This window comes from Oncorhynchus nerka, linkage group LG26 (assembly GCF_034236695.1).
Source record: "Oncorhynchus nerka isolate Pitt River linkage group LG26, Oner_Uvic_2.0, whole genome shotgun sequence".
Classification (NCBI taxonomy): domain Eukaryota; kingdom Metazoa; phylum Chordata; class Actinopteri; order Salmoniformes; family Salmonidae; genus Oncorhynchus; species Oncorhynchus nerka.
Window position 1 is genome coordinate 25,252,961 of NC_088421.1, and position 17,754 is coordinate 25,270,714.

Genomic DNA, 17,754 nt, shown 5'->3' on the forward strand with positions numbered 1-17,754 from the left:
AAAGTCGACGATAAACTTTCACAAAACACTTCGAAATACGTTTGTAATGCAACTTTAGGTATTAGTAAACGTTAATAAGCGATAAAATTCATCAGGAGGCGATGTAAAGATCATTAGCTGTCCGTCTGGAAAAATGTCCGGCTAGAAACTCAACGAAAATATCCGGTCCTAGACCGGAGGAGATACGGTGTCCTGTATGTGTTTGACCAAGAAAAAACTCGAAGGGAAATGACAAGACTCTAGACACCGTGTGGAAGCTGTAGGTACTGCAACCTCAGTCAATTAATTGTGGTTCACGTTTATCAATGGGTTCAAGTAGCGCATGGATATATTTTCCCATTTTCAGTGATCAGTTTTTCCTGTGCTTTTCGATGTAAATGCCGTTCTGGTAAAGCCACAGCAGTGATTTAACCAGTTTTTTAAACGTCTGAGTGTTTTCTATCCACACAGACTAAGCAAATGCATATACTATATTCCTGGCATGAGTAGCAGGGCGCTGAAATGTTGCGCGATTTTTAACAGAATGTTCAAAAAAGTAGAGGGTCGACTTAAGAGGTTAACCCACATTCCATTGTTTTCAGCTGGACCCCGGTTGGCGGTCCCCCTCCTAAATAACCTTCTTGTGTCCATTTTAGCTTTAATCCCTCCCAAACTTTCTTCATGTGCTTCCATTGTTCCTTTCCCCCTGATCTATATTCTATTTTTTGTTCTAGGAACTCATTAAACCTCAGCTTTGGAGTATTGGGGGTCGCCATTGTGAATTTGCTTTAATCGTAATTTAATTTAATTCAATCTGAATTTAATCGTAGTTTTAATCGGAATTCTCTCCTTCTATCTGAATATAGTTAGCATATACTTCGCCCGACGTTGATTAATACCCACGATGTATTCGAAGAGACACTGCTGCTCGTGCTCGGTCTTATCTCTGAGCTTCTCCTTAGTATGTTTTAGTTCGAGAAAAAAACAAATGGGTTGGTATAGCATTTGTGGAGCGCACAACCAAGGGATCTATTCGACTATTTAGTCTCAATATTTAAATATTATATTCAGATATTATTTCAATTATACATCAGTCATTTTGTTCCTGATTATACATTTAACACAGAAGTCATAGGTACATACAACATAGAAGTTTCGGATTTATCCAATAACCCTTATTATAATTCTATCTCTCTCTCTCTATCTAACCACCAACAATCTTTAATGGAAACAATTACAACCACATTGCATTTTAATATAAACAGTTACAAATAGACAAATCAAGACAAAACAACACGTTATATCTCTGACCCCTGAAAGCCGACCCCTATCAGTGAATCTCTATCAGACTAGCCTCGACCGGGTCACGGGACAAAATTACAATTTCTCCCCTCGGCGCTAGGTTTAATGAATAGTAGTTAACTATCCCCTTACTGATCTCTATTCCTGACCCCTATCGAGCTGACCCCTATCAGAATTATTACACATGTCCGACCCCTATCAGTGAACCTCTATCAGACTAGCCTCGACCGGGTCACGGGACAAAATTACAATTTCTCCCCTCGGCGCTAGGTTTAATGAATAGTAATTAACTATCCCCTTACTGATATCTCATCAATGATTTATATCACTCCGGCCGTCGCCGGATTGTTACTACATATGTTCACTTCACTATTCTTTCGACTCGTCAGCAAATTATAAATGTACACAAGAATTCATACTTACTCGGAAATACTGATCAAAATTTAGACAGACTATACGACAATATGCAAAGTTTGATTTAACAGGTTTTGCTTACCTTATTTATGGTGCACCTTTAGATCAGTTTCCCGAGTTGAGCAGAATTGTTGTCCACCCCCGAAAAGTCTTCACTCACCCTTCGTGAATCGTCCTTCCACCAACTCACCCCCTCTCACACCCAATCAGCTCACTTCGACTGGACCGTTAGTTAACTATCCTCTGCTTACCAAGTTCTGTTAGTAATTAGATATGTAGAAGGGTGAGCCGGTCAAGGATCGATTCAGACAAAGTGGTAAATTGTATGACAAGCGACAGTTTATTCAGAGTGAAGATATCTGGTACAGCGTAATTACGGCTCTTCCGTTAGCTCGCATAGAACAGCAGGAAAGAGACCGTTAACAATTTACATAATCCTTATAAGTGGAACAGAAAGTAGGTTGATTCTAGAAGATCGGATCTTTGGATTGGTTCAGGCTGGGGTGTAGTCTGTAGTCTTCCGCCATTGGCTCAGTTGCCTGTCCGTCATCGTAGAATCCTCTTCGGGCACACAATGTTCGGCTAGAAAGGAGATTATGTGTGTGCGCTGGTTTGGCAGTTAGTGTGTAATGTGGGAGCTATCCTGTAGGGGACCCCACAGGCTTTACTGTGAGTTATAGCAATGTAATAGCAGTATGCTGGTCACCTGCATAAGAAATAGCATTTCTTTACATAACACAAAATGTGGAAATAGTCAAGGGGTGTGAATACTTTCTGAAGGCTCTGTATAGTTTTTCGTCAATGGGAAAATGCGGGACAATGCTGTCCAAGCAAGGAAGAGCATCGGCACATTGGGGCTAGCCTGTGATACAGTATAATAACTAGTATCTTTGCGGTTCAGGAAGATCAGGTGGAGTGTAACAAATGTGACACATGAGGCTGTGTTTCCCATTTGTGAAACTGTGAGGGCAAAACCAGGTTGAGAGGAGGTTACTAGGTCAGGTTTGGGCAGAGTCTGACTAGCTTCCATGATGAATTGTTATGATAGGCTTGTTGGGATAGGTTTATTGTTGTTAGTGGGAGAAGGGTTACTTTGGTTTGATTCAGGCATTTTGGTTTAGTTTCGATTTAATTATCGAACCCGCAGTTGGGGAAACAGCACCACTGTTCGCTCCAGCGTCTTTAATATTGTTTTTGATTTGTTCATGAAACGGAGGAGAGGAACGTCCGGCAGCGTGGTAAAATAAATTGCAGTACATATTCTGCTGTTCTATTGCGCTTGCAATGATTTCCGATGGGGAAAAACAGTTTGTTTGCATTACCTTTTTTGTTGTTGTAATATGCCAAATGGACGTGGCAGTTTTACCAACCAAGTTTTACCGATTCTAGCTTTTAAAGGGGCAATTCGTAAAACAACAACCGGTTGGCTGCCCCGACAATTGTTTTGGCAAAAGAGTTGGGGGATGGGGCTGGAGAAATTGAACCACTCAAATTCATGAGATCAAAAGGATATTTTTAACTATGTTTTTGAAGCTATACAGTGTTTGTGTACACTTATATTGTTAACATACAATTGATTAAAAAATGAACAAGTGATCTAATGTAAAATATACTGTCTGTAAAATGTATATAGGATATAGAAGCCTAAGTATTGTCCATGAGTTTACACCAATTAGATGGTAGGATTAGGGAAAAATATTATATTAAAAAATATATATAAAATGATATACAATGTATATTTACAAAAAATGTATATATGGGGGATTGGAAGTGGGCCAGACAATTACATTGATAGAAACCACAATCTATCTGCAATATTAAAGATCTACCTCCTAAAAAAAAAGTTTAGTTAAATAAACTTTTATGCGCAGTATAATTTTGAAATGGAAGTCATGGAACTCCCTCACATGCTTCAGTTATGGGAAAAAAGTCCACAATAAAACGGACATTAAATGTGGTTAGAGCATTGGGCCTGTAACTGAAAGGTTGCTGGATCGAATCCTAGAGCTGACGCGTAAAAATCTGTCGTTCTGCCCCTGAACAATGCAGTTCCCCGGTAGGCCGTTATTGTAAATAGGAATTTGATTTAACTGCCTAGTTAAATAAATCAAGTAGCCTATTAATTTATATGCCTATGTAGGCTACTGTAGCCTACCATTTATACAATAAATATGTTGAAATGATATCACTGGAGTCATTGCACATCAATTTGTGCCACTTGTGTAGTCTACCTGGAGCTGGCAAACTGATTTGATAAATAGCCAAAACTCAAGTTTATTGTTGTTGTAGCCTTGTATTATTAATGTCCATGTTTGGTTAATGAAATTGGATGTTATCAATTGTGTGTCATCGTCACAGTTCTATCCAATTGCCGATCAGCTGTTAATAGAATGCATTAGATTGAGGGTAATAGTCTGTCAGATTAGGTTACAGATAAAATATATATAAAACCCACTGACTGTTGTTGACAAGCATAGGCCTATTCAATTCATATCCATGTTATTGATATTCGATTCAGTGATTGAAATTATAACCCCATCCTCAGTAGCCTATTCCAGAAGGGAAACAGTTCCTACATCGAAATCACCTCCCTATGCATGTTGAATAAATTAGTCTGACAATTTGAATTTAGCAAGCTGCTAAATCGTTCATTTTACATCTTGCCTAGGTTACTGTAGGCGATCTGAAATTAGGATGTAGGCATATCATGTGCTGTAGTCTATCTGCATCTAGCTAACCAAACAATGACAAAGTTGAATTACAATCATAAACCCATATTTTAGTTAATAGGTCTAGCCTATTGAAATGATGAGTCAATCTCCCAAATAGACCATTTATAACGGATTTTAGTCTTAACATCTGGCACATAATGTCACAATTGCCTAACATTACAATTATTAATTGTTGAAGGAATTTAATTCCTCTGTTTTAATTCCCAATTAAAATTTAACACTCTGTCAATTCATAAGAATTTGTAAGACCCTTATTTTATAGGAATGGACAGAGCCCTGGTCTTAAAGTGAAGTAACAGCCTTTATTCAAGAGAGTACTGAGTACACACACATTTTACCACAGGTTATAAACTGAAAATGACGTCAGCGTTTTCTAAATGTTCCGTCTCTTCTTGACACTGGTAGAAAGGCTCTATAGCTCTCAAGCCTTCCCTCCTCGCCTAGAGCCAAGGTCAGTCAGTGTAGATAAGCATTCTAGTCAGTCTGGAGATATAGTTAATTCATTTGTACCAAGGAACAGACCGTCATTGTTCTAAACTCTTGACCACATTCACACACACATTATCTTCAGTGCTGGGATCAAGAAAGAAAACTCATACATATATAGTATTCTGATTAGTACATATACAGTAACACACTAGTATTCTGATTAGTCAGTCCTGATTGAAATGTATACATAATTAGTCATTATAGATAAAAATTCCCTTAACATTAATTCATCCGAGTGTTTTTAGCGTAGAGATTTCGAGATCCTCTGTCCAACTTTCATCCCTCAAACTCTCCTGTTGGATGTATCTATAGTTATGCACATGGGTGGTTCAAGCCCTGAATGCTGATTGGCTGACTGTGTGGCATATCAGACCATATACTACAGGTATGACCAAATAATTGTTACCGTTCTAATTGCGTTGGTAACCCATTTATAATATCAATAAGGTTTGTTGTATATTGCCGATATACCACGGCTAATTGCTGTATCCAGGCACTCCACGGTGTGTCGTACTTAAAGAACAGCATTTAGCCGTGGTATATTCGCCATATAGCCTACCTCACCTCCCCGGGCGGTATTGTTTAATCAGAGCAGTCAAATTAGTTAAATCGTCATCCATTGATGGAAAATTATCTGTCGATTTTAATGAGGGCGAATTATAATTGCTCTTGCGATATTTAAATTCCTTTATTAGTCACTTTAACTCTCAATCATTTTCATGGCAACCCAAATTGTTATTCTTACGTCGTTACAAATTACGTTGATATTCCTTCTTAATTTGCTCGATAATGTTACGCAAAAGTTTTTTGGGGGCTAAATGTGGCAACTTCCCTTGCTGCAGAAAAAAAACATGTTGGGCTAGTTGTGTGCTGTGTGCGGGTTTTGAATACCTGGCAACCGTGAAAAGTGGCGTTTATATAGACGTAGATGGTGCATTTTATATTTGCCCATTTTGTGAAGAACATTTGCAATTCACACTCCGACCTGTGAAAGGCAGCAATACGCAACAAAGCGTGTAGTCTGCCAGAAAACTACACGAAGAAGAACAAGAACAACCCGTGTAAAAAACATTAACATCCGGCGGCATCATCTTCTCTGAGAACGTTTAGTTAGCTAGTTGTGCCTCGTATTTTATTTTTGTTCATTTCACACAGCGACAAAAATGCCAACACTGTGTTCAGCATACAACTGCAAAAATCGCGGTCCCAAAGCTGATGTAGGATTTTTTAGGTACGTTATACCGTCTTGCTCGAGAGACACGTTAACTTTATTAGCCGTGGTATATCGGCTATATACCACATACCCCAGAGGTGCCTTATTGATATTATAAACTGGTTACCAACGTAATTAAACAGTAACAATTATTTGGTCATAACTGTGATGCCTACTACGGGGTACGGTAGATAGCTATGGTATTGTTAGCTAAAGTAAAAGTTATAGCTAGCTAGTACAAATAACGTTAGTGTGCAGGAGAAAACCAATGACAAAAAAGCTTAATTAGCTAGATATGTTCTGTTGCGATATTGTTCTCTTATAAATCTGCATACATCATTTATGGATTTACTATTCATCATTTGATACTTTTGTGATACCAATTTGCTGGTGTATTAATGTTTCTGGTAACAGTTTCCCCAAAAATGACCCTGAAAGACGCAAGCGATGGATTATTAATATGAAGTGGAAAGACTGGAATCCGCAACACCACCACCGTGTGTGCTCCATTCACTTTGAAGACAAGTACATTTGCCGGATGGACAAACGTCAACGTCTCACGCCAGACGCAGTCCCGACCATTTTTGACTTCCCAGAGAACTTTCAAAAGAAGAAGGTACACTGAAACAAAAAATGTATCTAGCGAGATACATCCCAAAGTCAGAACTAACTACACAAATAATACGGTTTATGATAACTAGATGTACAATATTGTCAATTGTGATTTAAATTAAATGTGTTCCTTCTACAGGCATCCATCCACCCACAGAGTAGAAGAGCCAGGGTAAGGTACTGGAAGAGTCGAATAAACTCCTTGGCTGTATTTGGCATCCCACATTGCACATTAGTGTCCATCTTGGTATTGCATTTGATGTAACTCCGCTATGTTTTCACTTGGTAAGTGAAGCATTGATATGTAAATGCCTAGCCTACACACGGTATGTTTAAAGTACATGCATCCACGCAGTAATGGTGGTCATTATCTTTGTTTTTGGCATGCAGAGTGATGGGTTGCCAGAGAAGTATACTGCTGCCCATGCTGTTACAGTGGCTGAACCGGTCACAACACCAAGCCCCACCATCACATCAGAGACGAGCAAGCTGGCTAAAGACATAACTAAGTAAATAACCTTGTGAAAGTTAAATTTGCTCTTTTTGGAATGCACAACGTCACTGTAGAGCAGAATGGTTTCTACCTGTGTTCTAGTTCTTGCTTTTTCAATTGTCAACTTATATTTTGACGGATCAGAGCTCCAGAAAAAGTTACCTCTTCGAGTTGGTATATCCATGTAGATGAAGAAATCCAAATGGCTGAATCCCTCCCAGGTTTCTTCCACAGTGATTACTGTCTACCACACGTGAGTGGCTCTATGTGGTCTGATTGGACTGTTGCTTAGCCAGATATAGAGGGATTATTTACTGGGTTTTTGCATTATGTAGACATTTAATAACATTTTCCTCATATTGATCTTTGCAGAGTATTCGCTGGGGATTCAAAGATGATGTTGCCCCGAAGGTAAGTTGTTTGCTCACTGGAATAACCTGTATCTTATGCTATATACCAATAGCTTATGCTAAGAATTTGATAAACAATGCACTTTATTTTCAGGTGGCATGTGAGAACATGGAGTTCCAACTTCCACCCCTCAAGCACATAATAGAGGTAATGAAGGATGTGTAAACATTCAGTCTCTAATACAGGGTTAGGGATAGAGCCTCCAAGTTGATCATTGATTCATTGGTCTGTCTTTTTCTAATATGTCTCACTCTGGATCTAAAACCAATAAGAGTGTCATTAAAACAGTACTATACATTGTCTCCCATTCTTACCCAGATCACAGAGGCATGGGAGTGGCTGGGTATGGACATTAGAGGGCCACTGCCCCTAACACCGAACGGACACCAGTACGTTCTGACCTTGACAGACTTCTACTCCAAATGGGTGGAGGCCTTCCCCCTGAGAGGTTGTAGCTCTACTGAGGTAGCACAACATGTCGCTGAAGTCATCTCTCACTTTGGCTTCCCTTTTGGAATCCTTGTTCGACTAAAGAGGAAGTTTACCAGTAAGGTGAGGCAAAATATATTTTGTCATATACTTACTGTTACACATACCTTGCAACAATCTTGAGGTTGGTTCATATATATGCACTAGCGGTCAATAGGTCCAGAGTGAGTGGTTCATTAGCCAATCGTACAGTGGGGCAAGTATTTAGTCAGCCACCAATTGTGCAAATTCTCCCACTTAAAAAGATGAGAGGCCTGTAATTTTCATCATAGGTACACTTCAACTATGACAGACAAAATGAGAAAAAAAAATCCAGAAAATCACATTGTAGGATTTTTAATGAATTTATTTGCAAATTATGGTGGATAATAAGTATTTGGTCACCTACAAACAAGCAAAATTTCTGGCTCTCACAGACCTGTAACTTCTTCTTTAAGAGGCTCCTCTGTCCTCCACTCGTTACCTGTATTAATGGCACCTGTTTGAACTTGTTATCAGTATAAAAGACACCTGTCCACAACCTCAAACAGTCACACTCCAAACTCCACTATGGCCAAGACCAAAGAGCTGTCAAAGGACACCAGAAACAAAATTATAGACCTGCACCAGGCTGGGAAGACTGAATCTGCAATAGGTAAGCAGCTTGGTTTGAAGAATTCAACTGTGGGAGCAATTATTAGGAAATGGAAGACATACAAGACCACTGATAATCTCCCTCAATCTGGGGCTCCACGCAAGATCTCACCCCGTGGGGTCAAAATGATCACAAGAACGGTGAGCAAAAATCCCAGAACCACCTTCCATCAGCAAGGGCATTGAAGATGAAACGTGGCTTGGTCTTTCAGCATGACAATGATCCCAAACACACTGCCCGGGCAACGAAGGAGTGGCTTCATAAGAAGCATTTCAAGGTCCTGGAGTGGCCTAGCCAGTCTCCAGATCTCAACCCCATAGAAAATCTTTGGAGAGAGTTGAAAGTCCGTGTTGCCCAGCAACAGCCCCAAAACATCACTGCTCTAGAGGAGATCTGCATCGAGGAATGGGCCAAAATACCAGCAACAGTGTGTGAAAACCTTGTGAAGACTTACAGAAAACTTTTGACCTCTGTCATTGCCAACAAAGTATTGAGAAACTTTTGTTATTGACCAAATACTTATTATCCACCATAATTTGCAAATAAATTCATTAAAAATCCTACAATGTGATTTTCTGGAGTTTTTTTCTCATTTTGTCTGTCATAATTGAAATGTACCTATGATGAAAATTACAGGCCTCATCTTTTTAAGTGGGAGAATTTGCACAATTGGTGGCTGACTAAATACTTTTTTGCCCCACTGCATAAGGTGTTTTTACATTTATTCATGTTTCAGATCAACCTTGCCTTAAACAGTCATCTGAAGCTGAGGGGGTTTTCTCTCTTATACCGTCATCGGCAAGTTGGATCACTGGATCTGGCCACACAAACCCTGATCAGCAGGTTTGTGTTTTAGACTCATTCCTTTATATGGTTTTTAATTTCATACTCAACTTTGACCATGGTGGCCTTCACCCCAACAGGATGGTGTCTGATCTTGTGAAGGACCATCCATACAACTGGGATGTCTGCCTCCCTGCAAAGGTGTTCAGCCTGTGTTTCAAGGAGCACCCCAAGACCAAGCAGAGACCTTTCTCTCTGCTGTGCTGCAAAGGACCACAGCCGGTCACCACCCCTAGGGATCTGTCTGTAAGTTTACTTTTTAGTTATAGCTGAATGGATTATCATAATGGATTGCATTTCAATTGAATGTGTGTGTTTCTGCCTGTCCTTTTTATATTTCCTACAGTTCAGTCCTGCAGAGCTCAGAGAGAGTTCCTTTGCAATCCAGTCAAATCAAGAGGGTGGGCATGACACTGATCCGCAAGGTGAGCGCAATCCCTGTACAATACTACATATCACACACTGTGGTGATGGTTAAAGGGATACTTCAGGGTTTTGGGAACTTCCCCTGTGTCAGATAAATTTCTGTCCAGTATGAAGGAAGTTAGAGGCAGTTTTGTGAGCCAATGCTAACTAAGTAAAAAACGGAAATTGTAATGCGATTAAAAACAATGAGTACAAGTAACGAATCAATGTGCAGGGATACAAGGTAGTTGAGGTAATACAATATGTATTATACAGGTAAACACTCTTGGTAAATAGTATGGTCTTCAGCTTATCGTGAGGCATAACTCGGGCGAGCAGAACCTCGAGACTTACTTACCAGCTGTTCACTTTCCTAAAGAGGTTTGAGAATAACTTTGTCAACATATCTATTGTTCAAGTGAATATTTAGTGTGTTAACTGTTCTAAATTGTAATTGTCTTGTGTTATGTTACTAACATAATTGTAATTTGTTGATCATATTGTGTTTATCTGTTATTACAGACATGGTTGGCATTGAATCTGGAAAGGAAACCACTGGAAAGAGCACTATTACCAGGGTCTCCTTTTTAAGGAGCAACACTGAGAGTAACAATACTGACGGTAACACATATGGTCACCCCGACGGTCTCACGGACGGTGACCCGGACAGTTGCAAGGACGGTCACCCGGACGCTAACCCCGACGGTAGCACGGAGGCTAACCCCGACGGTAGCACGGAGGCTAACCCCGACGGTAGCACGGAGGCTAACCCCGACGGTAGCACGGAGGCTAACCCCGACGGTAGCACGGAGGCTGACCCCGACGGTAGCACGGAGGCTGACCCCGACGGTAGCACGGAGGCTGACCCCGACGGTAGCACGGAGGCTGACCCCGACGGTCTCACGGACGGTGACCCCGACGGTCTCACGGACGGTGACCCCGACGGTCTCACGGACGGTGACCCGGACAGTTGCAAGGACGGTCACCCGGACGCTGACCCCGACGGTCTCACGGACGGTGACCCGGACAGTTGCAAGGACGGTCACCCGGACGCTAACCCCGACGGTAGCACGGACGCTAACCCCGACGGTCTCACGGACGGTGACCCGGGCAGTTGCAAGGACGGTCACCCGGACGCTAACCCCGACGGTAGCACGGACGCTAACCCCGACGGTAGCACGGACGCTAACCCCGACGGTAGCACGGACGCTAACCCCGACGGTAGCACGGACGCTAACCCCGACGGTCTCACGGACGCTGACCCGGACGGTCTCACGGACGGTGACCCGGACGGTCTCACGGACGGTGACCCGGACAGTCGCACGGACGCTAACCCCGACGGTAGCACGGACGCTAACCCCGACGGTAGCACGGACGCTAACCCCGACGGTAGCACGGACGCTAACCCCGACGGTAGCACGGACGCTAACCCCAACAACAACCGTAACACCAACAGTGAGCGATCCTCTGAAGAACATCATGCCATGGAAAACTGAATAATTGATTGGATGAGTGCTCTATCGGGGGTGTAGTTTTTATTTTATCATTTTGTTTAGAAACACTTGTCTTTTATGGTTGTTTGGCTGGTGTACTGCGTCATGATTGTTACACAGGAGGATGATATGAGTTTAAGAACCAACTGGATCAATTCAATATCAGTCAAAACATCATGCATAGCAGCATAGATGATGGAATAGTGATACGCTTATCCTAAAAGCAATTCCCCCAGTAAATGAATCCAAACATGCGTTATTGTAGTACATTATTGTAGTATAGACATTTTCACCTTACATTATTGTAGCATATACTGTAGATATTTTCACCTTACTTGATCTTGGAAAAATCCACTTGAATGCTCCTCCAACTGTTAATTAGTAGTAGGAAATGTATCTATCATCCCTGAGCTCTGACTTCTCCCACATGCTGACCTCTGACGTCACGTACTAAGGAAATTACTTCCATAACAGCATTTTCGGCAGTTAAATGCAACAAAACATTATTTATAAAAAGCAATCTTGTTATTGTTTTTGAACACTTATTTGTTTACAATCATGGTAGCTGTACATTGTTTATGGTTGACGCAGTTTATTGGCCAATCGGCGAGTTCAAAGCTTGTGAATGTATCGAACTGGTATTTACGACATCCCAACTGGTAAATACTACCTTCCCCAATTGGTTATGAACGCAGGATTATTGAAGGAATGTTTTTTATGCCTTGAATAGACTGAACAATTTGTTTATACAAAGATACATTATGAAGCATGCATTTATTATGGGTCCCTTCATTGTAGAGCATGCCGGTGTTGGACAAATGTACAATTATGAAATATTCTCAAAACAAAGCTTGAGTTTTCACTTCACTGCACGGGCAGTGCTTTCGGACAACTGGGGTGCAATTCAGTCCGCCGATTCTGTTGCAAAACGTTTTTTAAACGAAACAGAATTGACCTCCATTTTCCAATAGAATTTACCTGAATATGACCAATAAACTATTGTTTTGGTTCTTAAATGGTAAACATCTCGCCAACGTGTAGTTCTAAAACCCGGTAATGAGTTAACTCTAGTTGGGGAAATAATAGGGGTTTGGAATAACTGCCTAAAATAAGGTCTGAGGAGGTCTTATATATTTTGTAATATGAGATATCCGTCAGTTAACATGACCTTTATGAATTATGAAGCGTTGTGCTTTATTTTCCATAAATTCACAGAAAGTGACTAAAACTGTTGAAGATTATCTCAGAACAAAACGTTAGATTTCCAAAACCTGTGTTAACCACATACCTTATTATCGGCGTTTATTCAAAACCGCCATTAATTCCCCATAGGCTTTGGCTAACGAACCATGGCGATAACCATCTTCTCCCCTTCTGCCTGTGGAGTGAGTTAATGCCTACAAAAATACGCCATTACCAGTTCTCTGAATACCCTCCGCTGTGGTATGGGTATGATCAGAGATATTAGAGAAAGGAGGTAGGAATCCTATTGTGCAATGAGTGAGGCGCGTATAAAGACCCACCCAAGCAGACTGTTGACCAATCGCGTTGACGTTGTCTTGCTTCGTCGCGCTGTTGCTAAAACAATCATCACGAAATCCCATCCCAAAGTCAGGGTATGAGTAGAGAAACGTGCCTTTTTTTTCTCCAAAGAACGTGGTATCACGATTCCAAAGGTATACATTACAGATAGCAAGTTAATTATCGCACATATCGGAAAATATTTTTTAATGTTGTACTTCTTGTTAACAAAATGCAAGCTAATGTTGAGTTTTTAGTTAGCGGCCAATTGACTCCCATTCACTCCTTGAAGGAGAGCTCTCCTTGTCCAATAATCGCCCAGAAGGCACCGCGCTGTCCATTGACGTAGCATGGGCAACGTACACAATGGTCGTTCAATGGAGATTCCTAGCTCATACAAAGTATCTCTGGAGTTATACACCACTGTTGGATGAGAGCGTTTTGTGATTCTCGCAGTGCAGCGTGGGATCGCGGAGGCGCAACCGACCAAGAGAAATGGTGAGTGAGGAAGAGATAAATAATCTATTTTAAAACTGTGACTTGACATTCTTATGGCGTTTTGCTACTATGGTAAAGTAAATGTTGACATGTAGAAACCGTTAATTCCCTCCATTAAGACATATGATGGGAAACGCTTGATATGGACTCCTTTTGTTTCGCAGCATATTAAGCTAACGGTAACTAGCAAGTCCACAGTAACTGTAAAACTGCAATCAGCGTTTTGTTTTAGTCTAACTTGACGAGCTAATTCTAGCTAAACGTTCACTGTCTGACTTGTTAAAAGGAAAGGAAACTAGGTAACTTATCATAGATCTGTCTCATTTAGCTAGTTATCTAGCCCTGGTGACACTCGAACATACTTTCCATGTCCACAGAAACTAGGTTACGTTAGCTAGCTAGGTAACGTTAGCTACTGCCCAGATGGCTTGCTATTCGTTTGGTGTCAAGCGTATATTACCAGACGTCAGTGAAGTATTGAGTGAATGGGCTAGCTAGCTAACGTTGGCTGGCATTTACTACTGTTAGCTAACTGAACAAGTAATGCAATATTACCTCGTTTTTGCTGACTAGTTTGCTGCACAAACATTCCGTTCGTTATTTAATTAGTTAGCAAGCTAACGTTATACAGTTGCTAGCTTGGTAACTAAAGTCATTTGGACATTGTGTATCCAGCATCGTTATGTAGCTAGCTACTAGTTTTGGAAGACAATGTTAACCAGTCAATGTTAATCAACTAGCTATTAAGTAACTGGTGGTAAGTTGAGGTAAAATGTGCTCGTAGTCAACCGTCATTTTGTCAACCAACAGAAATGTAGCATTTTCCTCTTCAAGTTAAGCCTAGTCTTTTCAAACATGGGTGGAACTGGGATTTACAGTTGGTGGTGCGGTCTTTACCAATTTACTTTGCATGATCCCCCAACCTTAAATGATGAAACCATGTTTCTCCCAAATATTGAAACCCATAATTTAACTGTACTTTACCCACTATCCTCCAGCCCTACATGTTGTCGACATTATTGGGTCCGGCCCAGGCTTGAGGCCTTTAATTAGAAAGATGGCTCTCTAGCACTTCGAACGATGAACGAGCACATGTGGGGCTGTCACCCGGCTGAAGCCTATGGTGGCAGATTTGGCTGCTGTTTGCTCAGTTTTTCCCTCTACTGAGATGTTTTAACATCAAACAGGTGCATTGGTTCAAGAAAGGCTTCCGCATATACAAATCATAGGCAATTGACTAATAGACAGTGCATGAAATGTCAAAGGCTGCAGCACGTTTCACAGTCCTATTCCAGTGTTTATTGTTCACTGGTCTGTTAGTTAGCTAGCAAACAGAGAGAAACGGCGTCGTGGTCCCTGGTACTAAAAGTTTGGGAAACTATTTTTTATTATGTCTTATCTCCCTAACTTGCTGTTGTCATAGGATGTGTTTCTGATGATCAGGCGTCACAAGACGACCATCTTCACTGATGCCAAAGAGTCCACTACGGTCTACGAGCTGAAGCGCATAGTGGAGGGTATCCTAAAGAGGGCACCGGAGGAACAGAGGCTGTACAAGGTATATACAGTGCATATCCCTTGTGGAGGACAATTACAAAATGGAGGAGTAAGGTATGGCCAGGCCAATGAAAGTAATTTGTTATATTTGTGTATATATAAAATTGTTTTTTCTTCTGATGTAGGAACTCCCCAAATCTAGGAGGAAGTTGATTTTATTAAACTCAAACAGTCCCCCAAAGTCTATTCTTCTCTTTCTTTCTCCTGCCCTCATTTGTGGTATGTGTGTGCATATTGACTAAATGGTGGTGTTACATATCTACCCTCTGCTCTGACATCTCTCTTGTATCAGGATGACATGTTGCTGGAGGATAGTAAGACTCTTGGAGACTGTGGCTTCACAAATCAGACAGCCAGACCTCAGGCCCCAGGGACTGTTGGATTAGCTTTCCGTCTCGGTGGTGAGTGTTAATTTTTCTGTTACGTAGTATCTGTTCCATGTTTCAAAACATTTACTCTGTTTTATTATGATGTTGAGCTGCAAGATATGTCATAATGGCTGTGAAATAGTTTGATAGTTTAACAGAAACAAATTGCAACTTCCTTTCACCCCTAAGTTTATCCCTCTAATAATGCCTCTTGCTTCCTCTGTTTCCCTTTGATACTCTTTACTCTCTCCTTATCAAACAAATATATCTCTTTCAGATGATGCATTTGAGCAGCTGAGGGTTGAGCCCTTCTCCAGCCCCCCAGAGCTTCCTGACGTCATGAAGCCTCAGGACTCTGGCAGCACAGCCAATGAGCAGGCCGTGCAGTGAAGGAAGGAAGCAGGGGGGGGATCTGGGAAGTGGTGCTTTGGATTAGGTAGGCCGGCTTTAGACTGCTTTAGGGTAACATGCGAGTGTACCTGTGAGATCTTTAACTTTGCAGGAAGAACATGAATTCCCTCTCACACAGGAGTATTTTCATGTTATTCCTGAACTAGGCTCACGCATGTTTAGATTCACTCATAAGATCCCTCAACAAACATTTCTAATTTGTCAGGCCACTGTCAGTAAGGGGGTTGGGAAAAATTGAAAAATGATTCATACCTCCTAATTTAATTCATACTAGTCTTTTGGGGAGGGTGTAGCCTGTCTTTTGGCTATGGTGGGGATTTGCGAATGGAGTGGCTATTACATTTTTAGAATGCCCTCTTGCTGATTGCATTGTTTTTCTTTCTTCAATATTAATATTACAATTTAGCGTTTTTTAAATTACTCCTTGGGGTGGTAGTATGTGGCGCAACAAAGGGTTTGTGAGTTATTAGCTTATCTAGATAACATACGCATGAATGGATCTGAAATAAACACACAAACATGTTGATGCCATGACATAAAATGTATAGTAGAACACATGTACTTGCACACACACACACACACACACAGATGGACACACACACACACACACACAGAATGGTGTGAAGATTTACAATCATCAGTTTTTATTTCGGTGTGACGGTATTAAGCTTTCCCCACTCTGGTTTTTGTTTGCTTGTTTCTTTACTTTTGAACCTTTGCACTGGAGTTCCTGGGTAATTTTGTTTCTTCTCGAGTCTCTATACAAAACTGTACCAGTTTGACCCCTATCCCCCAAATTACACCGGGGGGGGGGGTCTGAAGTGTAAATGGAAACCTTCAGTGGAAATAGACAGGGATCACTAATCTTTTGTGATAAGCAAGAAGGTACAAATCACTGGTGTTGAATTGAAATGGGTGTAAACTGTCTCAATTAGATTCAACAACCTGACTTCGGGGTGGTTGTCATGCCCTTTTTTTAAGATATGATGGCAATGGTTCACCAACAAGCTCTTTTAAAAACAGGACTATGAAACAAGCAACACATGTAATTGTCTTGAGTTGACATAAAAAAAAAAAAATCTTTGTCACCTCCTGTGTGGTATATTGTTAATGGACTCTGTGAAATGCTTTTGTGCCATTCACTTTACTTGGTATTTGTCATTCATATGGTGAAATAAAATCAGTTCAGTGAAATTGCCAAGATTGTATGATAGTTGTAGTGTTATACTACAACCAGAAAGAGGTGAACACAATCTATTAAACTAGCTACAGCAGGAGAAGAATGTGTTTGTAGCAGGCTGGATGAGAGTTAGTCAAATATGTAGCTAGCGCAGTTATTTGGATAAAGGGTCAGGTAGGTAACTTTATTAATCTACACAATTGAGGATGAAGTGGATTAGCGAGTTAGCTATAACAATAATAGCCCATTCATTAGTGACCTTAATATTTGTTAATAAATGACCTTGGTAGAATGTTTAAATGGCTAGCTAGCCTGTACTTTGTAATTTAGTGTGTTGGCTGAACAAGCATGGCCTTTTGCATCAACTATATTTAAATTAATTAACTAAACATCAGTAAATACGGTATTTAGCATTGTTCCTCGATCGTTTCGGTGGTCCACTCATCTTTCGTGATAAACAAAGGAACAAATTACTGTCTCAGAGTCAACAATCTGTGGTTGTCATTCTCTTAAAATATGATGGAAATGGTTCGCCAACATGCTCTTTTAAAAACATGACAACCACAAAGTCCTTTTGTTGACATACAAACAATACATTTGGTCAGCCCTTGTGTGATATATTGTTATTGCTTTCGTTAATGCACACTATTCTGTGAAATGCTTTTGTGCCATTCACTTTGTCATTCATATGGTGAAATAAAATCTGTTCA

At 40.8% G+C, this 17,754-nt stretch overlaps 2 protein-coding genes across 4 annotated transcripts; both read left to right on the forward strand.

Annotated features, from left to right (window-relative positions):
• Positions 1-5,978: 5,978 nt before the first annotated feature.
• Positions 5,979-11,738, forward strand: LOC115110923 (serine-aspartate repeat-containing protein I-like). Of its 3 annotated transcripts, XM_065010296.1 has the most exons (12): positions 5,979-6,147; positions 6,544-6,745; positions 6,881-6,913; positions 7,132-7,250; positions 7,379-7,487; positions 7,607-7,645; positions 7,739-7,792; positions 7,964-8,197; positions 9,505-9,611; positions 9,692-9,857; positions 9,958-10,036; positions 10,539-11,738. In XM_065010296.1, exons 1-12 carry the CDS (start codon positions 6,080-6,082, stop codon positions 11,510-11,512), a joined length of 2,184 nt encoding a protein of 727 aa, XP_064866368.1. In that variant the 5' UTR covers positions 5,979-6,079; the 3' UTR covers positions 11,513-11,738. The 3 variants fall into 3 exon arrangements, with proteins under 3 accessions (XP_064866368.1, XP_064866369.1, XP_064866370.1); XM_065010297.1 differs by lacking the exon at positions 5,979-6,147 and having other exon boundaries at positions 6,718-6,745; positions 6,881-6,918; XM_065010298.1 differs by lacking the exons at positions 5,979-6,147; positions 6,544-6,745; positions 6,881-6,913 and adding an exon at positions 6,930-7,026.
• A 1,702-nt stretch (positions 11,739-13,440) lies between these two features.
• On the forward strand, positions 13,441-17,065 carry elob (elongin B). Its single transcript, XM_029636675.2, has 4 exons — positions 13,441-13,528; positions 14,952-15,086; positions 15,378-15,486; positions 15,731-17,065. The coding sequence occupies exons 1-4, from the start codon at positions 13,526-13,528 to the stop codon at positions 15,841-15,843; spliced, it is 360 nt and encodes a 119-aa protein (XP_029492535.1). The 5' UTR covers positions 13,441-13,525; the 3' UTR covers positions 15,844-17,065.
• The last annotated feature ends 689 nt before the right edge of the window (positions 17,066-17,754 follow it).